Source organism: Plecotus auritus (genome assembly GCF_963455305.1).
Source record: "Plecotus auritus genome assembly, chromosome: 5".
In the NCBI taxonomy this organism is placed as follows: domain Eukaryota; kingdom Metazoa; phylum Chordata; class Mammalia; order Chiroptera; family Vespertilionidae; genus Plecotus; species Plecotus auritus.
Genome location: NC_137776.1, coordinates 180,073,053 through 180,096,722, shown reverse-complemented (window position 1 = coordinate 180,096,722; position 23,670 = coordinate 180,073,053). Strand labels below are relative to the sequence as shown.

The 23,670-nt window shown below is 54.5% G+C and overlaps 1 protein-coding gene across 1 annotated transcript in view; it reads left to right on the top strand.

Annotated features, from left to right (window-relative positions):
• Nucleotides 1-12,011: 12,011 nt before the first annotated feature.
• The window catches only part of NIBAN2 (niban apoptosis regulator 2), a 49,807-nt gene continuing 38,148 nt past the window's right edge, over nucleotides 12,012-23,670 (top strand). Inside the window, exon 1 of the mRNA XM_080667884.1 lies at nucleotides 12,012-12,220. Coding sequence (XP_080524010.1) covers nucleotides 12,166-12,220 — 55 coding nt within the window. The 5' untranslated portion in view covers nucleotides 12,012-12,165. The remainder of the gene's footprint in view (nucleotides 12,221-23,670) is intronic.

Below are 23,670 nucleotides of genomic sequence, written 5' to 3'. Positions count from 1 at the left end.
CCCACCCCACCCCACCCCACCCCATGCCCTTACCCCCCGCCACTGTCTTCATCCATAGGTGTAAGATTTTTGTCCAATCTCTTCCCGCACCCCTCACACCCCCTTCCCCCTGAGAATTGTCAGTCCACTCCCTTTCTATGTCCCTGATTGGAGACATAATGTTGAGCAAGAGAAGCCAGACACAAAAGAAAATGTAGTATTTAATTTCATGTATATGAAGTTCTAGGACAAACAAAACTGATTTATGGCTCAGCCAGCGTGGCTCAGTGGTTGGGTGTTGACCTATGAACCAGGAGGCCAAGTTTCGATTCCCAGTCAGAGCACATGCCTGGGTTGCGGGCTCAATCCCCAGTATGGGGCGTGCAGGAGGCAGCCAATTGATGATTCTCTCTCATCATTGATGTTTCTATCGCTCTCTCCCTCTCCCTTCCTCTCTGAAATCAATAAAAATATACATATTTTAAAAAGAGTAACACTGCCCTAGCTGGTGTGGCTCAGTGGATATAGTGTCGGCCTGTGGACTAAAGGGTCCCGGGTTCGATTCCGGTCAAGGGCACATGCCCAGGTTGTGGGCTTGATTCCCAGTGTGGGGCATGCAGGAGGCAGCTGATCAATGGTTCTCTCTCCTCATTGATGTTTCTATCTCTCTCTCCCTCTCTGAAATCAATAAAAAAATATTTTTTAAAAAAGAGTAATACTCTCTGATTCACTTATATAAAATTCTAGAAAACGCAATCTAATCTACAGTGATAGAAATCAAATCAGTTGTTGCCTGGGATGTGCGTCCGGCGGAAGAGGGAGGGAGAAATAACCAGGGACCAGGGGAAATTTTGGGGGTGTGGTGCTAATTTGTTATCTTTATTTTATGGTTTGCAGATGTATTCATAGGCCAAAAAGTCATCACATTTTACACTTTAAATATGTGCAGCTTACTCTGCGTTAATTCTACCTCAGCAAAGCTGCAAAAAGCATGTGTTAATAGCTCTTGGCGAACGGCGCCTTTGACATATGTAAATTAGGCTTCAACAAAGAAAAGACAGGAAAAGGAAGAAATTCTCCGCCTGACCCTGTTTCCCAGAGCCACACTTCCAGCCCCCAGGACCCCTCTTTCTCACCTGGAGCACCCCCAGCCCCGAGAATTCCTACAAATCCAAGCTCTACAGCTCAGGGAGATGTGGCTTCTTCACAGCAAATCTGTTCCATTTCTTGTGGCCCAGCTCAAACGGTGCCTCCTCCACCAGGAAGCCCTCCTGTCACACCCTCCCAGCTCAGGGCTCCCAGGGCCCTTGGCTCAGACCTCTATCTTGGCTCTGGCCACTGGTCATCAGAGTTAGGATCCTGTGTAGACCCACATGTCTTCCACGCTAAATTCTGACAATCATCATGAGAGCAGCTACCATTTGAAGAGCCCGCCAGGCTCTGGCCAAGTGCTGTACGTGCCTGATTTCATAGGGGCTATTAGCTCCACTTTTTGAAAACCGAGGCCAGAATGGTGAGAGCCAGTTGGAGCCAGACATTGCCCACGGGAAGGTTGGATTACATCTAGACTCCACTCCTGCTCACCTTGCGGGCAGCTAGGGGCTTTCCCCGGGGGCGGAGCATTGTTGGAGTCCTTCAAAGTTACAGTAAGAGCCCTGGCCCGTGTTGTCAGTGGTTAGAGCATTGACCCACACAGCGAAGGGTCACGGGTTCAATTCCTGGTCAAGGGCACGTACCTGGGCTGCAAGTTTGATCCCCTGCCCTGGTTGGAGTATGTGCAGGATGTGTCTCTCTCACATCGATGTTTCTCTCCCTCCCTCCCTCTCTTCACTCTATCTAAAATCAACTGGAAAATATCCTGGGGTGAAGATTAACAGCAACAACAAATAGTTACAGGATGGTACCTTACAGAGGGAAAATGGAAGATTATTTCAGGTAAAAGGAATTACCTTAACCATTCCAGAGCCAGAAATACTTGAAGAAAGCAGACAGTGTGTAGAGAAAAGGCACAAGAAAGGCCTTTCCTCTGGGTTTTTATTTCTATTCATCAGCCCCAGGTTCGTTCGCAGCCATGGGTCCCGGGCGAGGTGGCGGGGACTCAGACACCTCGGTTCTGCCCGGCCCTGCCGGTGGCGACTCGGGGAGCAGTGAGAGTGTCTGAGTGTCCATTTCCCCATGGAGAGTAGGGCTTTGGTGTGAAGTAGACCCAGGTTGTAAAACGGGCTTCCCGACTTCCCACCCTCGTGACTACCCGCCCCTCTCTGAGGGCGCATTTCCTCATCTGCAAACTGGGGACAATAACTGTGACAGAGCCACGGGCTGTCATGAAGATAACACGTCCGCAGCCTGGCCACATGCCTGGCACGGCAGGTAGGGGCGCTGGGTGTTACCGTCATGTCCTTGCCGTCAAGATTACTAAGTGAGGAATGAGAGCATCAGCTGCATCCTGAGACCAGTGAGACAACGCATCTTTTTTTAAAGATGTTTTTAAATGAATTATTATTTTTTTTTTAAAATATATTTTATTGATTTTTTACAGAGAGGAAAGAAGAGGGATAGAGAGTTAGAAACATCGATCAGCTGCCTCCTGCAAACCTCCTACTGGGGATGTGCCCGCAAGCAAGTTACGTGCCCTTGACCGGAATCGAACCTGGGACCTTTAAGTCCACAGGCTGACGCTCTATCCACTGAGCCAAACCGGTTTTGGCTAAATGAATTATTTTTTAAAAATATGTTTTTATTGATTTCAGAGAGGAAGGGAGAGGGAGAGAGATAGAAACATCAGTGATGAGAGCAAATCATTGATGGGCTGCCTCCTGCACCCCCCTCCCCCCACCAAGCAGGGATAGAGACAGCAACCCAGGCATGTGCCCCAATCGGGAATTGAACCAGCAACTTTTTGGTGCACAGGACGATGCCCAACGAACTGAGCCACACCAGCCAGGACAAGACAGTGTATCTTTTTAAAATGAAATGTATTGGGTGATATTCTATATAATAAAAGGCTAATATGCAAATCAACCGAACGGCGGACCGACCGGTCACTATGACACACACTGACCACCAGGGGGCAGACCCTCAACGCAGGAGCTGCCCCCAGCCTGCAGGCCCCAGGCCAGCCAAGGCCCCTGATCGCCCCCCAGTTGCCCCACAGATCGGCCCTGGTCGCCAGCCAGGCCTAGGGACCCTACCCATGCATGAATTTTGTGCACTGGGCCTCTAGTAGGTTAATAAATGATATAGGGTTCTAGTGTACAATTCTATAATACATCATCTGTACATTGCATTGTGTGTGCACCACCCAAAGGCAAATCTCCTCCATCACCGTATATTTGACCCCTTTTACCCTTTACTACCTCCCCCTCCACCTCTTGTCCTCTAGTAACCACCATACTGTTGTCTGAGTCTCTGAGTTTTTTGTTTTTTTGTCTTGTTTGTACCTTTGTTGCTTTCAGTTTTTTATATCCCACATATAAGTGAAATCACCTGGTTCTTGACTTTTTCCGTCTCACATTTTGCTTAGCATGGTACAAACCTCAGTTCCTGAATGTCTCCCATCTCGAAGAATTCGCTTCTCCACCCAACAACACTTTCATGCTGATACTTGTATGATCAGTCACATGTCTCTCAGGCGACAAACCAAGCAAAGAATGCTTGAGTATGAGTCAGTTTGCTGCTGTTAACATCTCAGGAAATTGTGCTGTGAATATTTTCATTTTTTTGTTGCTGTTTATTATTACTATTCTTTTAAAATATATTTTTATTGATTAAAGAGAGGAAGGGAAAGGGAGAGGGAGAGAGAAACATCAATGATGAGAGAAAATCATCGATTGACTGCCTCCTGTACGCCCCACACTGGGCACTGAGCCCACAACCCGGGCATATGCCCTGACCAGGAATAGAACCATGACCTCCTGGTTCATAGGTTGACACCCAACCACTGAGCCACGCTTATTATTGCTGCTTATTATTATTAAATTTTCATTTTTTATTGCACATTTCATTTCCTTTTTGTTAAATTCTCATCTACGTTTCATGTCTTTTTTGTTTTTAAAATGTTTATTTATAGATTAAGTAGTACATTAGACATGTACTGTACCTAAGAAAGGTTAAAACAGGGAATCATTTGGGGGTCTGGAACAGGTTAATTCAATTTACATTATTTCTAATGGGAAATAATGCTTCAGGTTTTGAACAGCCTTCTAGAATGAATTAAGTTCGAGAACCAAGGTCTCACTGTGTTCTCAAGATGCACCCATGTGTTGCCAATGGCAGTATGTTATCTTGTGGCTGAGTAGCATTCCATTGTATATACAGACCACAGATTCTTTATCCAATCATACACTGAAGGACACTTCGGTGGTTTCTATGTCTTAGCCACCCTGAATAATGCTGCTGTGAACATAGGGGTACATATATCTTTATGAATAAATGGTTTCTAATTTTCTGGTAGATACCCAGCAGAGAGGTCGCTGGACCATACAGTAGCTCTGTTTTTAATTTCCCGAGGAACTTCCGTACTGTTTTCCATAGCAGCTGTGCCAGTTTACATTACCACTAGCAGTGCATGAGGGTTCCTATTTAACCACAACTTCTCCATCACTTACTACCTGTCTTATTGATGACAGCATTCTAACAGATGTGAGGTGGTATCTCATTGTAGTTTCAATTTGCATTTCCCTAACAGCTGGTGAAGCTGAGCGTCTTTTCCTATACCGGTTGGTCATTTGTATGTCTTCTTGGGAGAAGGAGACAGTGTAACTTAAAACTCCTTGGAACCTTGGAAAGTGCTTCTGAAGTCAGCACGATCCTCTTCACATGGTTACTGGGCAGCAGAGGGACCTCGGCCCTGGATTTGGGGGTGGGGGAGAAGGATTTTGTCCCTGGGCAGGACTGGCCACCTCTGCAGAATGCTCAGCATCTCTGACCTTCAGGTACTAAATGCCAGTAGCCATCCTCCACCACCCCCGCAGACACCAGGCGTAGTGATGATTAAAAACACCCCTACACACATTTCCAAATGCTCCCCCGGGGGCGGGGTGCACCACCCCTGGGGCTGCCCCTCGCTCGGGCTCAGGGCTCCATGTGTAAGCACACAGGTCAAACCCCCTGCAAAGCCATCGGATGGACTGGGTGCCGGGCGGAATCCAGCCAGTGCTGCAATTGCCAAGCCAGCTGGGGCGCTGGCTCGAGACTGTTGTCATTGACTTTGCCAGTTCTCACGGAGGGAGGCACCGTGGGAGGTAGGACAGCCCAGTCCTCGCAAGCTCCCTGTCCTGGGCCCTGATCAGTCCATACTCACATAGTGGCCACTTGGCACTCTTCACATCGCTCCCCCCACCTTCTTCTTGGGCTTTTTCTCTGTTTCTCTCAGGGCAAAGGCTTCTGTCCTCCAGGCTCTGCCCCCTAGGAGGGTGGGGACCAAGTCTCTGTCACCCCTGGCACACTCAGGCATTCAGAAACCAGGATTATCCTCATTCTATCTGGAAGGCCCCGAGGACAGAAATCGGCTTAAGGGAGAGAGGAAGGAGGGCCAGGCTGGGGCGGAGGGGCCCCACCCAAACAGGCCCAGCCCAGCCTCACCACAGGCTTAGTCACTGGCAGGGCTGGGTAGGCTAGCGCTGCCACCCTGGCCAGGCTCTGAATCACCAGCTGGTGAGGGGTAGCTTCAGCCAGCAGGAAACCAGCCTGACATGGAAGAAGTGGGTGGCGGTTGGTGAGGCCTGAAACTCCTGGCTGGCCCTAGAGGAACTGGGAGTGACTGTTAGCACTGGCTCAGCAGCAAACGTCTCCAGGACTTGCCAGGAAGTCGCGAGGGAGCGGGGCCAGGCTCAGGGTCCCTGCTTGTGGGGGCTCCCACTCTGGAGGGTGGGGTGAGATGGGAGACAAGGCTTATGCACAAGTCACCAGGACACAAGGGTCTCTTTTCTTTCTTTTTTTTTTTTTTTAATATATTTTATTGATATTTTACAGAGAGGAAGGAAGAGGGACAGAGAGCCAGAAACATCGATGTGAGAGAAACATCCATCAGCCGCCTCCTGCACACCTCCCACTGGGGATGTGCCCGCAACCAATGTACATGCCCTTGACCGGAATCAAACCTGGGACCCCTCAGTCCGCAGGCCGACGCTCTATCCACTGAGCCAAACCAGTTTCGGCGGGTCTCTTTCCTTTTCTTTCCTTTCCTTTGTGTGTGTGAGTGTGTTATTAAAATTGACATTTATTTGAAATTATATATTTTTTATTATTTACTTTTCTGTTAGTTAAATGCAATTATTTAAACAAAGCAATAATAAGATTAGTTAACAGTGGCAATTAGTAGTAATTACTAATAGGACAAGGGACATATGACAGGCACATGGCTAGCGCCAGGAGAACGCTGGCTGCTATAATCATTTCATCAGGGCAATTTGTCACATGTGTCAAAAACCTCAAAAGGAGGTGCATACCAGTAATTCCACTTCTAGAAATGTATCTAATTAAGAAAATAAGCATCTAGTCATAGGTACATAGTTTAATGGGCCCTACAAGGGAGTATGACGCAGCCCTTAAAAATTAGTAGAATTAAAAATCCATTGGCATAGGAAGATGTTCATGTAACATCGCTAAGAGAAAACCAAAAACGGGCGAGTAAATAGTGGCCACAGCCAAGAATCCGGTTTCGCATCTGAGAACTAGAGGAGTGTGGGGGCGGGGAGGGGGGTTGGGTCCAGAGGACGGTGCTGTGCGGTTCGGTGTGCTCAGCTCTGGAGCAGGCAGAGCTGTGTGGGGGTCTTACCTTCATCTCCTAGGACAGTGGTCGGCAAACTCGTTAGTCAACAGAGCGGCAAACCGTGGCTTGCGAGCCGCATGTGGCTCGCGAGCCGCAGTTTGCCGACCACTGTCCTAGGAGGTGAGTGCCCCCCAAAGGGCCTCCTTCACAGAGCTGTGGTGAAGAGTAAAGAGCAGGGGGTGCTGGCCCAGAGCTGGGTTCAGCATGAGCCCGAGATGGATGAAGCTTTGGTTGTTTTCATGAACCCTTTGCGGTTATTCTCACTCCCTGCTGGCACTCGGACACCCCCTCGTCTGACTTGGGTGCTGTTGGGTCCAACTTGGAGTCTGTGACCTGGGAAGGTGGTGACGGCCAAGTCGCAGGGGCCAGGGTGCCCGCTGTCACATTGCCCTCCAGCGCCCAGGACAGCATTCTGCGCATTGCAGGTGCTCAGCCAAGCTCCCATTACACCGGACACTAGGAATGTCACGTTGAATGAGGACAGTCCTTGTCATCAGAGAGGGAGAGCTATTGAAGCAAATACCCTCACAGGACACAATAATTATAAATGTGCTGATTGCCATGAAGACGCGGGGGGAGGCGGGGACAGGAAAGACCTCTCTGTGAAGGGCGGTTTTAGCTGAGGTCTGAAGGATGAATGGCGCTTGGTGGGGCAAAATGGGGAAAGGGAGTCAGCATGTGGAAGCCCTGACGCAGGAGGGAGCGCGGCTGTATGAGGATGTGAAAGGTCAGAGAAGGGCAAGGGGAAGGGGGCCATGGAGAGGGTGGCAGGACCACGTTTAGGGTCTGGGTCTGACTTCATCTTGAGGACAGTGGGAGACAGACGGTTTGAAACAGGGGAACCGCCTGGTCACATATGTGTTTTAGAACAACCCAGTTGGCTTCCAGTGAGGAACAAACGGGAGGCTGGAGGCAGGAGGCCAGCCCAGGGCTGGGCAGTAGTCAGCCAGGGTGGCGGCCATGGGGCCTGGCCTTGGCTGTGGGGTGGAGCTGGCCACCGGGAGGAGCAAGAAGGGAGTTTAGCAGCCCAAGGCCAGGTGACAGATGGAACAGGCTGAGCTGAGGCTGCATCCACCACCACCCAACAGTTAATAAAGAGGGGAGGTCCGGGCAGGGTGCCAGGGTCCCTTCCGCACAACGGCCCATGCCAACTGGGTAAACAGCGGAAGACACATGATATTTCTTAAAAACAAAATCCTGATTCATTCACACTCCCTGTTGTTTACCTGAGGTGTTTGTTTTTTTTCTCCTGGGCTATTTCAGGTCTGACAGGTTTGAGGGGAGAGCAGAGCTGGAGCTCAGAGCCAACTGGGAGGGAGAGGGACCAAGGGGTCAAGGGAGGTCCTTCTCCTTCCAATGACACTGGGAGGGGTCCTGGCCGGGGACCCTCCTGGATGTTCTGGGCCAGATCCCTTCTCTTCTCCGGGCTCCTGTCCAAGCTCTGGCCCCTGCCTTCTGGATCCTCCCTTTCACAGCAAAGTGTTCTTATTCATCACCTTTGGGTCCTTCTTTCTAAGTGTGGGGTGCGTGGGGCGGGGCAGCCCTGCAGGAGGCAGGTTGGCAGAAGCCACTTCCTGACAAAGGCCGAGTGAATCAGGAGCTGTAGGGAGGGGGCAGGCCTGGCAGGTGGGCAGGAGGAACCCTCCCTCCCTGTGCTGGATCTGGACCATTCCTAGCCTTGTTCACATCCTGGTATCTTCCATGAGGCTCGAGGCTCAGGGCTGGGTGGGGCAGAGCCTGGTGGACAGAGATGGCCCTCAGCCCTAGGAAAAGATCACACTTGAGAAATTCTTCCTATAGAAGGAATGCTTAAAGATCAATAAAAAAGATAGACATCCCAGTAGAAAAGCTGGCAGAGGATAGGAATTTAAAAAAACCCTACAAATAGCCAACAAATGCGTGAAAAGATGTTTTAATTACTCAGAACTAAAAACTGAACATCAAAACGGCCTCACGTGAATGCACTGCATGTCGGTGGAGAAAGGCCGAGGTGACCATGTTCTGGCCCGAGTCACCCCGGGGAGCAGGGACTGGGAGGATGCCCGCTACATCAGTTGGGGCCACTGTCCGGGCTCTGAGCAAGAGGAAGGTGCAGCCCACTGAGCCCCTCTCCTCCTGACACCGTCAGCAGTAAACAACATAGATCACCTCCTTCAAGATAAGCCTGAACACGTGGGTGTTGTAATGGCCTTTCTTACACAAGCATGTCAAACTCGAGGCTGGCGGGCCGCATGCCTTGTAAATGAACGAGGCACGTGGCCCTCTGGCCACGCGTTTGACATGCTTGCCCTAGAACCGTGGTCGGCAAACTGCGGCTCGCAAGCCACATGCGGCTCTTTGGCCCCTTGGGTGTGGCTCTTCCACAAAATACCACGGCCTGGGCGCGTCTATGTTGAAGAAGTGGCGTTAGAAGAAGTTTAAGTTTAAAAAATTTGGCTCTCAAAAGAAATGTCCGTCGTTGTACTGTTGATATTTGGCTCTGTGGACTCATGAGTTTGCCGACCACTGCCCTAGAACAAAAACATACGGAGGTTCTGATGAAGAGGTCGCTCAAATGGAATCGGAGCGGTCCTCGGAAAGGAAGCACAGCGAAGACGTTTAGAAACAGGAATGGACTCTGTTGAGGACAAATTATCCAGTGAGTTTGTGTTCAACAGCCCAAACATCAAAGGAGCATGTGGCTGTGATGTTGGACTCCAAGAACTACTCTGGCTGTGAGATCCAGAGAGCCTGTGGGAGTCCTGGGCTTATTGAGGGGGATCATGTGGCTGTCACGTGCTTAAGGTTTATAATGCGTGGTGCCTGATGAGGAAAACAAAGTAATGCATTTTGAGAACGAGAGAAACAAAACATTCTCAAGTGGAAGGGCAGGGGTTCCCAATTTTTTATAGTAGAGAAATTCTTCTGATGTCTAACTTCCTGGAACCCTTAATCCTTCCCGTTTCCTCATAGAGTACTGATGACTATATTCTATTTTCCTTCCTTTAAAAAATGTCCTTCTTGCCCTAACCGGTGTGGCTCAGTGGATGGAGCCTCGGCCTGTGGACTGAAAGGTCCCAGGTTCGATTCTGGTCAAGGGCACGTACCTGGGTTGCGGGCACATCCCCAGTAGGAGGTGTGCAGGAGGCAGCTGATCGATGTTTCTAACTTTCTATCCCTCTTCCTTGCTCTCTGTAAAGAATCAATAAAATATATATATAAAAAATGTTTAAAAAAATGTCCTTCTTTCCCCACCCAAAGATCATAACTGACCTGAATTATTAACATGAAATAGTGGGCTGCTGACAACTGTTAAAGAACTTTACAATCTTCCCAGAATAAAGTAAAGCAATTCAATGCTTTGGTGCAGGAGGAGCCAGTGGTCCGACCCACCACGGCAGGGACCCCACTATTCTCTTCCCTATAGGCACCTTGGAATAGCCTCCGGGCCCCAGGGTCTTACTCCGACACTATTTTTAAAAATTGATTGATTGATTGATTTGAGAGAGAGAGAGAGAGGAGGAAGGCGGGGGAGAGAGACTAACCGTGGTTTGTTGTTCCACTTATTTCTGCATTCATTGGTTGATTCTTGTATGCGCCCTGACTAGGGATCGAACCCGCGACCGTGATGAATGGGGATGGCACTCTAATCAACTGAGCTACCTGGCCAGGGCTTCACACTGACACTTCTACCTGGCATGCCCCCTCCATGCCTACCTATTTGGTGTTTAAATAAGGATTGCTATGCGCATATAATAGAATATCATGTTTTAAAAATCTTCACAATTGGTGATTCTTCCAACAGAGAAATTGTGAAAACTGTAGATAAGGCAGCGAAGGCCTTCTGGCCCTGACTCCTGGCGTGGTACCTGATCCATAAATGGTAGCTATTCCCAGATCTTCACGGAGCAGCTTTCAAAGTGTCACCTCCTCAGAGAGGCCTTCCTAGACCACCTTTCTAGGTGGCACCCCCACACCTGCCACGCTACCCCCTCATTCTATTTTATTATCTTAATGATTATCGCTCTCTGAAACCATGCTATTTATTTCCCATCGTTCTCCCTCCCGCACGAGAACATAAGCTCTGCAGGGCAAAGACCTTGATTATCTTGTTATACTGATGTATCGCCATCATCTGCAATGTGTCGTCTGACACACACAGGTGCTCCATATATATTTTCATTTTTAAACCAACTTTGTTCAAGCATTATTTACATATAATAAAATGCATCATTAATATGTATAGGTTGAGTGTTGACTCCTGTATGACCATTACCCCAGTCAAGGCATAGACCATTTCCATCTTCCCCAAAAGTTCCCTTCTGATTTTTTTGCAATCACTTCCTCTCCACCCCATTCCTAGAGAATACAACTGGATGACCCTTGGGGTGCAGTATAGGGGGTCTGAGTATCAGCAGCCAAGGAAGGCCTCCGCCACCCCAGCCCATGATCTGGGAATCGCGGTGGTTAACCCATCTATCCACCTGGGCAAATCCCAAGGTTAGGGTTGAAACACATTCCTCTGGTACCTGCGATCCACCCAACCCAGCCCCTCAAGGCCTGGCACTCTAAGTCCATGCCTGCGGGTCCCTGGGTTTTGAACCTGAGTCTTAGGCAAACTGGAAAGAGCTATCATTTTTTCCATTCCTCACTGGGCCGGTCCCAGGAGCCACCTCCCGAGGGAAGTACCCATATGCTGAGCCCAAGGAATGTCCTCCCATCACCGGGACCAAGAATGGCTTTGAGCACCAGCCGTCCCTGCCCCCTCCCCTTCCCGGGCATATTGTGCAAGATTGGAGGGCACACCTTCCAGGCGGGTGGATCAAGGCCGGGGAACTTCCTGGGCTCGGGCAGCGGCGGGCGGGGCTGGGAGCCGGAGGGCAGGGTGCAGGGAAGAGGGGCGCAAACGCACTTCTGCCTAGCGTCCCCTACCAGTCCCCCCCACCCCACGTCCTCCTCGGAGGGGCTGTCTCCCCGCTCAGGGAAGGGAGGGAGTGACACCAGGGAGACCCGTTCTTTCAGATGTCCCACCAGCCCCGTCTCTTTCTTCGGTTAGGCCCGTGTCCCGCGCGCCTCTCCGCGTCTCTCCAGGTCTCCCTTCTCGGATCAGCTCTTTGTCTCCGTCTGCCCTGCTGTCCCGGCGTCCTCGCCACCCTGCCCCGCCCGCCTGGGGCCGAGGAGGGGCGGGGCTCGGGTCCGGGTCCGGGGGCGGTGCCTGGCGGGGCGGGGCGGGGCGCGGCGGGGCCGGGGCTGGGCTGTCCCCACCGACGCGGCCGGAGCCGAGCGCGGGCAGAGCGGAGGCCGCAGCCGGGGCGACGGGAGCGGCGGGAGCGGCGGGAGCAGGGCGGGTCGGCTTCATGGCGTCAGCGGCGTCCGCCTGAGCAGCGCGGGCAGCGGCGGGTGGCGGCGGGGTCGGGCCGCGGCTCTCCTTCACGATGGGGGACGTGCTGTCCACGCACCTGGACGACGCCCGGCGCCAGCATATCGCAGGTGAGTCCCGCGCCGCGCCGCACGCCCGGGGTCCGCCCGGGATCCCTGGCCACGCCCCCGCCCCGGCCCGCCGTTCGCGCGGGGGCTGGGGTCTCGGAGAGCCAGGCCCCGGGTAGGGCAGCAATGGCTGGGGACCAAGTCCCTCGTCCAAGCTTGTCTCCTCCTCGTCTGGACGCCCCTTCCCCCCAACCTCTTCGGAGCTCATCCTTCTCCCTCCCGAGGGGACTTGACACCCTCTCCCCACTAAGGGAACCCCCGTGGAGCCGGTCCCGTCGGGTCCCCCAACACACTACCCCAATCGAGCTAGGGGGTGTCGTAGGCGCCCCCCCACCCCGGGTATCCCGCCCGCCCGGAATCATTCCAGGCCCACTCAGCCGTCTTCCCTAACCGTCCCAGTCCCAGCTCTCCCTGGCCCCAGCCCCAGCCCCAGTACACGTGGCTGAGACTTCCAGGGATGAGCCCATAAATGCCTGGGACTGAGCCTGGGCAGTGGGGCTAGGAATAGTTGGGGTGCGCAGGAGGGTGGGTCAGAACCCCATCTTTGGCTCAGGCAGCAGGGTGCTCCTGCTGTTCCCTGGGGGAAACCTGTGACTGCACCAGAGTCCGGGGTTCCTCCTCCCCAGCCCCAGAGAATGGAGAGGGGGGGAACCTGGGAACCTCAGTTCTGTGGCTCACCTCCCTGCCCTGGGTGAGGCTGCCTGGGTGGAACCCCAGGGTTGGGTTCCCAGCGGTGAGTTCTCGGACAGGCCTGTCTATGTCCCGATACCTCGGTTTTCTCCTCTTTGAAATGGGGTGAATGATTTCTTCCTTAGTTATGAGTTGTTGAGAGACTTGAGTGAGATAACTTACGTAGCTTGCTTGGCACAGAGCCTGGCACAGAGGAGGCACCCGTGCACAGGTTGCTGGTCCTTGTGGGTGCGGGGGCAGCCCATGGAAGGAGGAGACCATTCCTCTCCACAGTATTCGCCTCTCCCTGTCCATTGTGCCCGGAGCACTGTGTCTGCTTACACGTCTCCTGATTGCCCCGTAGAGAAGTTTCAACAACTGTGTTAGCCCTGAGAACAGGGACCAGGTGGCCCTTAACTCCGGGTCCCACCCCCTCCGGGCTCAAAGAAGGCGCTGGGGAAGGCTTGTCCGGTGACTGTGGTTCTGGGCCCATGGCCTAAGCTCCCCCTTTGTACCAGAATCTGGGGCTGGGCCCGAGATGAGGGTGATGTCGAAATGAGTCAGATCCTCTCAAGCCTGGGACCAGCAGGGGGTTAAGTCCTGGAACTCTGCTTGTAGGACAAGGACTCTGGGAGGGGGAAGGCCAGGGCGGAGTCTTCCTGTCCCCTCCCTGTCGGTGGCAGCCTCCTGGGGCTCTGTAACAGTCCATCCATTCACGACCTCCTGTTGGGGCCCCTCACCCGGCTTGGGTGGGGTGTGCTTCACTTTCTTCAGTGGGGTTTTTCCTTTCCCCACGCCCACTCTGGCTCTCCCCTCCTCCCACCGCCTGGGCTGAGAACTGCCAGCACCCGCTCGGCTCCCCTGCCATGGACAGGGGAGGAGGCTGAGACCACAAAAGGTGAAGTGTCCTGTCCTGGACAGGGTTGGGTTTGTTTTGTGGATACCAGGCTGGGTGGAAGGGGGCTGTGTCCACTCAGAGCCGGCTGGCCTCCCTCTTCGCAACACTTCAGTGCTATTAATAACCCCCTTCAGATGCCTCACATTCCTGGTCAGAGCTCACCTGAAGGGGCTCCCGCTGGGTGGGGATGGCAGGTTGGACGGGGAGGAAGCCAGCAAGCCTCCAGCCCCTCCCAGGGAAGTGAGCTGCCTTAGAAATCTGTGCTGAAGGGGAATGAGGGCATGCCTTTGCCACCTCCAGCGATCCTGCACCTCCTCTCTCCACCCAAAGAGCAGTGGGCACTTTCATGCCAGGCAATTAAAATTCCAGTGCCCTCCCTACCTGGGCCTGTTCTCTGCCCGGGAAAGCTGGGGCCGCCCCTGTAGAAACGTCAGGGTTCGGAACACCCCTTCCCACAGTGCCCTGAGCTCCGAGGCCTGCTAGGGTTCTGTGGCTTGGCTGGCCCGCCCCCAGCGAGCAGGTGAGCAGGTGAATGCCAGCGGGCAAGTCCTGGCAGGGGTCAGGCGCGCTCCTGCCCACGGTGCTGTTTTGCTGTTTTGCTGTCACAGGCCCTTTCGTCCTGGGATTTCAAAGCCTCTGGCAGGCAGGGGCTTGCTTGTTCTCACACCAGGGCCCCGTGGGGCTGGGGCAGGACCATTTCCTCCGGCTTTCCTGAGGGAGTCTGCTTGGAGGACAGAGCCCTGGCCCGGGAGCCGGGGCCTGCGTAACCTGGGCAGCCACTTGCTCTCTCGGGGTCTCAGTTTCCCTAGTTGAGAACGGCGGAGGTGTGCTCCCTGGTGGCCGAAGTTCCTCCCAGCTCAGAGCCGAACAATCCCAAATTTTCCCCGCAAGTCGCCTCCAGACTTGAGCCAGCCCAGGGTCCTCACACGGACTCCTCCGGCTTATTAGCTGGCAGGACCTTGGCCCAGCATCTTAATCTCAGTTTTCTTACCTGTAAAGTGGGACGCATAGTCCCTTCCTACGAAGTACTATTGCTAGGATTTAACAAGATAAGCAAGGTAAGAAGCGCAGCCCAGTGGTTGAGGCATAGTAAGTACTCAGCAAACAATTGCTCTGATAGAGATGGTCATTTACTCCCTGTGACTGATTCTGTGGTGGGCAAGGAGGGTGGCCAGGTGTTTGGGGTTTGAAGGGGGCAATGGTAGCTGTGGGTTAGGTCCCATTTCTCTGAGGGTTGTGCAGTCCTGGGGTCAGGGTCTCTGCATTCAAGAATTCACCAAGGTTTTCAGAAACCTCGATGCCCGGGTTCCTTCCATGTTGGCACGTGTGTGAGATGATGTGGGTTATCTGGAGCGGGAGGGCAGTGTGGGGAACCCTACAGGAACTAGGAGGTGAAGAGGTGGGGTGAGGCCCAGAGGACAGGACTAGGACAGGAGCATGGAAGTGCTGGGTGGCCGTGTCAGAGCTATATGGGGGATTCTTTGCATATGGCCTCAGCCACATAAACCACATGGAGCAGGTGAGGGAGTGAGCTCACCGTTGCTCAAGGTGTGCAAGTAGGGGCCGGGTGCTGGGCCCTTAGCAGAAAGCCAGGCATTGCCTGGAGGGGCCCTCTGCCTCTAGTACAGCCTTGAAGGACTCTCCATTGCTCTAGAAATTCTGTTGACCAGGATGAGATGGGGGGAGGGGCAGAGGAACCCCCCTACACACACACACACACACACACACACACACACACACACACACACACACTACCGGAAAGTTATCACCTGAGAGGGCTGCTGAGGGAGTCTGCCCGCACCTGTGCCCCTCCCTTCCCCAGGCTCACCTTTCCCCTGGCTAATTCTTTTTCGAAAGAGCAGCTTTATTGAAACATAATTCACCTGCCAGACAATTCACCCACTTAAAGTGTACAGGTCAATGTTTGTGTGTGTGTGTGTGTGTGTGTGTGTGTATTCACAGAGTTGTGCAACCATCACCACAATCCATTTTCAAACATTCTCATCACCCCTGAAAGAAACTCTACCCATCAGTAGTCACGCCCAGTTCCTCCAGTCCTTCCCATCTCTCTGCACCCACTGGGAACATTGCGTGGTCGCATTGGCATCGAACACGCCATGCGGGAGTGGGAGGTAGAAAGCCCAAAGCTCCCTCCATCCTCCTCCCTTCAACCCCACTCCCAGAAGAAATCACTCAAGTGTGGCGTGTCGCTGTCTCCAGCTCTGTGTACGCATGCAGTTAGCTCTGTTTATGCAAAGAGGTCCAATTATGTGTTTCTGTGGTTTGGCTTTTTTCGCTCAGTATATTGTGAACATCTCTCACACGTCAGGACACACACGTCTGCCTCGTCCTCCTGTGGGGGATTTCTCGGTGCCGGCGTGGTTTAATTACCCATCCCCTATACTGGACATCTGGTTGTTTCCAATGTTTGGCTAGTAATCAGAGCACTGCCCGAACCGCTTAGCCCATATCCCGAGCCTGCCTCCGGGATCACAGAGGCCTCGAAATGGAACTCCGGGGTCCTGTGTTGATGTATTGACGCGTAGCCTCTGAAAAGGCTGTTACCATGGGACACCCCTTCCGGGTGGTACGGGTGTCTTGTTTGCTTATTGAGCAAAACAATGAATGCCCTTTTCCAAATGGGTTTTAAAGATTTACCTCTCCACTTCAGGAAGTGGCTGTAGGTCCCAGAAGTGAAGGGATGGAGGTGTCCGCTTTGGCCACCCCCTGCCCACGTGGGTGGCTTCCGAGATGCTGCCTGGGTTTTGCAGAGAGACCCAGCTGGCCGGAAGCAGTGCCCGGCTCCACCTGGGCTGCTGCCCTTAGCCAAGGTCTGGGCCAGTCCCTGGGGTGAAACGTCTGGGGATTCTGCTCTGCTCTTGTGTCTCTTACATAATGTGCTTTTGTTGGTGTTGACCCTGCCCTCCCCTTTGTCTGGCCTCCACTCTGTCCTTTCTCACTGTGGAGGCCTCTGGCCTAGCCTGCTAGGAGCTGCCTTCTGCCTCAGCCCTCCATCCTTCCCACTTCACCCCTCCATCCTTCCCACTTCACCCCTCCATTCTTCCCGTATGCACTGCCAAAGAGACCTCTCTAGACCCAAATTGGGCCACGGCCCTCCCTCCCTGCCTCTGAACAGTGAAGTTTAGACAAGAATAGGCATCACTGCCATCCTGTGATAACCACTTTATTCTTCTTCTTTTTTTTAATCTTCACCTGAGGAGTGAGGATATTTTTTCCATTGATATTTAGAGAGAGTATAAGGGAGGAGGAAGAAGAAGAGGGAGGTGGGAGGGAGAGAGAGAGAGAGAGAGAGAGAGAGAGAGAGAGAGAACGTTGATATGAGAGAGACACATCGATTGGTCGCCTCCCACACCCACCTGTCTGGCCAGGGGTTGGACCTGCAACCGAGGTAGGTGCCCTTGACCAGGACTTGAACCTGAGACCCTCTGGTGGCAGGCAGACACGTTAACCACTGAGCAACACGGGCCAGGGCACCACTTTATTCTTTAGTGGCTTTCCCCTCTGTGTTTATTATACATTGCTGAGACCACGACTCATTTGTGTCTTGCTTCTTCCGCTAAACGATACATATATAGGTCATTGGAACCCCCAAAGGCTGCCTCTTATGCCACCTGAGGCCATCCATACAGAAAGGCCACCTCCTTAGCCTTTCCCCTAATGCTGGGCATTGCCATGCCTCCCTGTGACCAGACAGTTGGCTTTCAGGGCAAACTGAGTCACTGTGTTTGCTTCCTCCTTTCCTGCTCTGTTCAGCTCTCCTGCTAAGGACAGACTCATCCTCTGGCCCTCCCCTCCCCTGGCAGCTTACACCGATCTGGGCCTTTAAGGAGGGCTCCTTCCTGGAAGCTCCCGACACCTCTGAGCATCGTTCCACAGGGCAGAGGGCTCCAAGGGGCTGCCTGTGAGCTGGGTCATGGACTGAGGACACTGACCTTTGGGGATATGTGACCACTTACTTGCTTCCCCGGCTGGTACCTTCAGGGACTCTGTTGATATGTCTTCTGCCTGAGGATGGTGGTTGATGGAGTAGGGAGGGGCTGCATGAGTCTCTGAACAGTCTCTGTAAGATTAGTCACCCTTTAACTGAGCACTTACTATGTGCCAGGCCTTTCGTTGCCTGTATACCTCATGAATCCTCACCCTCTGGCCCCTCCCCAACGTTTTACAGGTGGAGGTAGATCAAGCCAGTGGCAGGCCCAGGCCCAGACCTGGGAGTCCGAGGTCTTAGCTGTTAAAACCACCAGGTTGGGCAGGGGGGGCTTCGTGGAAAAGGTCTTGACAGGAAGCAGGCATTGGGGAGCGGGGGGTGGGGGTGCGCTGAGGACGGGGGGGAGCTGAGTGGGAACAGAGCTGCGTGTGTCAGAGGCCCCTGTAGGTTGCACAAATCTATCCCTTCTGTCATTACTCATTCTGAGACTTAAGTCCCTCCTTGGCCAGTCCTGTTCTCCCTCACGTCGCCCCCTCCTGCTCTGCAGGCAAAGCTCATGACTCACTTTGCCCTGGGTCTCCAGCAGCATCATCCTGCGGGTTGCACAAATTCCTGAGCTGCTTTTCTCTTCCCCCGCCCCACCCCCTCCTCCATGTCCCTGCCTGGGAAAGGAGGGTTGCGGCTAGTTCTAAGGAATAATGAAGGCAGATACCACCTCTGCCTCTACCCTCATCTACCCTCGCAGAACTGCGGAGCCGAGCCCCCCTCCTGTAGAATCTTAGGCTCTTAGTCAGGAAGGCTGCAATCTTTTGATCTCACAGATTTTAAAACTGGAAGAGCAGGAAGTGCCTACCTCTCCAGCGCACCTGGTTCCACCCGCACCTGGTTCCACCCGCTGGGAACTGTCCAGGTTTGGAGATACACTACCTCTGGCCCACTGCCTGGTGACACAGTGGATGGTAAGGGAGTTGAGAGGTTCGGGGCAAGGCTCTGCAGTCAGACTGCTTGGGTTCGAGACCCAGCTCTGCCACTAGATAGACCTGTGTTTTGGGACAAGTGGGTCCCCTTCGCTGAGCCTCAGCGTCCTCTGTGAGAGAGGATGGCAGGATCAAGAGCTGAACGGGGAAGCACGGGGCTGGTGAGTGGTGAGAACAGTAGGTGGTAGCTGTTCTGATTGGCACTTCATTGAGGGCGATGTGCCAGGTCTGTCCTGGGGCCTCAGGCACCCCAGCCCCTTTCCACGTGCCCTGGAAGTTGGCATGCCCCAGGTTGAGGAGCACCAGCCCGCGGCTCTGGACACCTGCAGCCGTCAGCAGGTACCTGGAGGACGGTGCTCCAGGGACCATGGTTACATCATCCACACTGTGCCCGGCACTGGACAGGACAGAACAAATGAGTGACAGACAGATGGGCACACACCCCCTTGCCTGGCCGCATGTCCAGAACTAGATTTATGGGTCTCCAGCCTGGTCCTGTTGACTCTGGACCAGCAGCTGTGCCTCTCTCTGTCTTTTCTGTGCATCTGTGACCTGAAGACCACTATCTACTCCTGGGAATTCTCTGCCTCTGAGAACCCTCTCCTCAGGGACTCGGGATGCCTTCCACAGGCAGGCTGGGTGGGCTTGGATGTGCGTTGAGGTGGAGGGTCCCGGTCTGCACGCCTGTGAGCTCTGGTCCCAGACACACTTGGTCCTTCCTTTATTCAATCAATCAATAGTTACTGAGCACCTGTGTGTGCCAGGCACTGTGCTAGGCACCAGGGACATGCTGATGCACACACTCCTGCATGGCCCCTGCCCTTCTTAGAGGGTCAGGCCTCTGTGGGAAGTGTGAGGGGGGTGTGGCCTAGTGGGTGAGGGAGGGAGAGGGTGAAGTGGAGGGAGCCACAGTGGACCTCAGAGAGGAGGGGACTTTTTCCTGAGGGTCACGGGGAGGCCTCAGAGGTATTTTCAGGCGGAAGTGGCACAGGCAGGTCTACTCTGCGTGAAGGGAGATGAGAGGAGGACCCAGTGGTGAGTGGGGACCTGGGCCAGTGTGGAAGTGGGTGCGGCACAGTCAGGGGACAGTGTGGATGGGGGATTTGGAACAACCAGGCCTCCGTGATGGAGATGTGTGAGGTTGGGGAGATCCGGCGTCTGCTCTTCTTGGCCCTGTTGGGTTGGGTTATCAGGGCAGCCAGGGGTCCACCTCTGCTCGCATTCCTCCTGGGACAGGAGACTCATTCCCTTCCGAGGCAGCTCTGAGTGTGAGAACCTCCTTCCTTTCCCCGGGCAGAGTGGGAAGAGGGCTAGGCCTGGGTTCTGAGGACCGAGTTTTGAGATCTTGTCTCAACTGCCCTGTTATTTGACAGGGCCTTTCCCCTTTCTGGGCCTCAGGTTCCTCATCTGTACAGTGGGCATAAGGTAGCCCAGACCTGCTAGGTTGTGAGGGATCGATGAGATGATGTGGGCAGACCTCTTAGGCCTCAGAAAGCGTTGACTCCTATCATCATTAGCCATTACTGTTGTGCAGAGTCCCTGATAGGACTGGCCAGGGGAGCCCCTCCTCTCAGGGAGGTCAAAGTGCAGGGCTTGGGCCAGGGCTTGGGTGCAGGGTCCATGTGCAGGGGCGGGGGCTCCAGTGGGCACCTGGGCGTTCAGGAGGGGCAGAGGAGAACGAATTGTGGTTTGCAAAGTGTGAACCCCACTTGCCCACCCACACGTCTGTGGCCAAGCCAACCACAGCTGCTGCCCTTCCTCTGCACGCCCCACGCAGAACAGAGCTAGCCGTTTGTGCCCGCCATGTTTGTTAAGCCAGAATCTTCTAGAAGAGGAGTCCCTTAAGTAGGAAACGGCTCGTCCCCTGCGCTCCACCCCCTGCTAGGAGCCATATGGGTGCAGGCTAGAGGTGAAGAGGGCCAGGGCTGGTGCCCGGTGACCTTTGGCAAGCCCTTCTTCCTCTCTGGCCTCCCTCTGCCTTTCTGCGCCATGGGCACAGGACCGTCTCGAGTGCCCTTCTAGCTCTGACTTCTTGGGAGCCTGTGGTCTTGGGCTGCACTGAAGGCGCGGCGCAGGTGGGTGCAGGTGCCTAGAAAATATTTATGGCATGATGCCGTCTTGCTGGGGAAGGAAGAGCTGTCTTGTGCTGGCCCGAGGGCCTGCGCAGGGTGGTGGGGATGGCACCTAAGGGCCTAAGCTTGGTGGTGGTTATGAAGCGGTGACATGAGTGCATGGGACGCAGGCCAGCCAAGAAGCTCCAGCGGGCTGGGTGCAGCGTGGTTTGCGTTACCGAGATAGTGGATCTTTTTTTTTTTTTTTTTTTAAATATATTTTATTGATTTTTTTACAGAGAGGAAGGGAGAGGGATAGAGAGCTAGAAACATCGATGAGAGAGAAACATCGATCGGCTGCCTCCTGCACACCTCCCACTGGGGATGTGCCCGCAACCAAGGTACATGCCCTTGACCGGAATCGAACCCGGGACCCTTCAGTCCGCAGGCCGACGCTCTATCCACTGAGCCAAACCGGTCTCGGCGAGATAGTGGATCTTTATGTTTTGCGAAGTGTACACATTGGCGTTAAACACTTGGTCAGCCCAACTCAAGAGGTAGCGTGTCTGACCTTGACGGGGAGGTGGCTGGCTTCTGCCACCGAGGGACCCCGTGGCCTGTTACTGTCCTCGGAGCCTCGGCGGTCAGTGACCCTGCCTCTGGCTGTGTGGGTGCTGGGAGGCAGCTGTCCCCTCCACCTGGGAAGTGGAATTCCCGTGTGGCTGGGTTCTGGGAGGAGCTGGCCTGCAGGGTCTTAAGGGGTGATGGGCCATCCGGAGGGGCGTGAGCTGACAATCACACTTCCGTTTCACGTTTTGTTTTGTTTGGGGGAATGTTTGGGGCGGGGGTGGGGGGGTGGGCGTGGAGGAGGGAGAAAAGAGAACAGAGCTTAAGGTTTGGGGAGCCGCAGCGGCCTGGAAGGTTTGCTGGGTCTGCTCCGGCCACAGCTCGCCTGGTCTGATGGTCATGGCCTGCTCTCTTGTCTAGCCCAGTCCCTGCTTCCTCCTGGCCGGGAAGGACCCTTTGCAGTCACCTGACCATCCCTCCCCCCATTTTGTAACTGAGTAAACGGAGGCTCAGAAGAGAAGGGGAGGCACCCAGGGTCTCGGAGGCTGTGGAATGGGTCGGAACCCCGCTGCCAGCATGAAGCCCTTTCCATTCCTGGGTCTCCTGTGCCCCCATGGCCGGCCCCAGACAGCAGAGACCCGTCGGGGAAGGAGTGAGTGGCTGGGTGGGGCTGTGCAGGTTGTAATTTGGAGAACCCGGTAAACAAGCCCTCCGTGAGGGAGAGAGAAGCGGCTCTGTGCTGGCCTCACAGACAGGCCAGTGTCTGAGGAGACGGCCCAGGCCTGTCCGCCGCTGCAGACAGGGAGACAGGGAGGTGTCCTGGCAGATTCAAAAAAGCCAGAGCTCTGCTCCCCTCCCACCCCACCCCCACCCCCACATTTAATGCTTCCAGGAAGAGGGGAGCGGGAGAGGGGGCGCCTGACCCCCTAGGATGACCACTGCTCAGCCCTCCAGGCTCCGCGGGGCTCAGCACAGGCACAGCCAGCTCCCTGGGCCTCAGTTCCCCGTCTCTAAAATGGGAGTGATCTGTCTCTCAAGGAGGGTGGCGAGGGTGGGGGGTGATTGAGCGAGTGGTCGAACACAGGAGCCCTTTCTCTCAGCTGGGACCTCATACTCTCTTCACTTCTTTGTGGCCCGAGGCAGCGGCTCCCTGAGCAGAGGGGTGACTTTCTCAGTGACCTGAGCCTCGGCCAGCTCCTGGGAGACCAGCCTCCCATCCAAGTCAGGCAGGAGTGGGCCCCGCTCAGCTTTCCTGTCTTCCTGTTGAGGTCGAGGCAGGATCTGAGAGGAGCTGCTTCTGGGCCTTCCCCACAGCTGGGGGTTGGGCTGCCTGTCTGGTTGCGAGCCACCCTCCTGCCCCGTCCCCCCTTGCAGAGCCACCGCCTGCCCCTCCCCCTGCCCCGTCCCCCCTTGCAGCCCCCCTCCCTCCTCCCAAACTTCCTGTGTGATTAGGGGCAGAGCCTTTACCCCCCTCCCTCCCGCTCCCCCTCTCCTCTTCCTGCGTCCCCTTGTGGCTCTGAGATCTGGCTCTGAATGGGAGCTCTGTGTAGCCTCCACTCGGGGCCTCAGTTTCCCATGGCTCAGGGAAGGGGCTGGATGACTCTGGAAAGCCCGCTGGGCTAAGTCCCTGACCCCGGCCGGCCCTGCAGGACCCATGGACTAACCCTTGCAGCCAAGGGCACTCCGCCCTCGGCCCCACCCGCCGTCTGGGCCCTTGCGTGGTTGTGGTTCTAATTCTCCTCTGAGATACGACACCGACACCGTGCGCGCTCGGTCAGTGTGGCGTTGAGGGTCAGCGCTTGCTCCAGCAGCCCCTAGCCAGGTCCCCCCGCACGGTTCCTTGGGTCCTACTCCTTAGCTTCATCGGCTACAGAACGGGAATGATCCTCCTTCACTGGGTTGTAAAGTCTACATGGCAGGCTGTGTGTTTATCAGTTACACTTACGTGTATTTAACCCAGCCCAGTGGCTGGGCACAGTACATGCCCAGCAATCAGTAGCTATAATTAACACCTACTGGTTCCAATGGCTTTAATTCCGTAGCAGTGAGTGAATGAATCAGTGGCATGGCAAGGTTTACATTCTGGCAGCAGATAGGGACCCCGGGGCTATTTGGATGAAGGGTCTGGTGGTTGCAAAGTGTGGGCTAGGGGCTCAGAGGGGTGGGAGGGGCCGATGGCGGTGGGTGCGGAGCTCTGGCTGCTTCTGACTTCCCCTCTTCCTTCGGGAAGGAGTGGTTTGGGCCCCGTGGTGCCCAAGAACGCCCGAGACCGCAGGCACGGAGCTCAGGTGGCCACACAGGACTTCCTTCCTCCTGGCCTGTGCTCCTCTCAGTCTGACTCT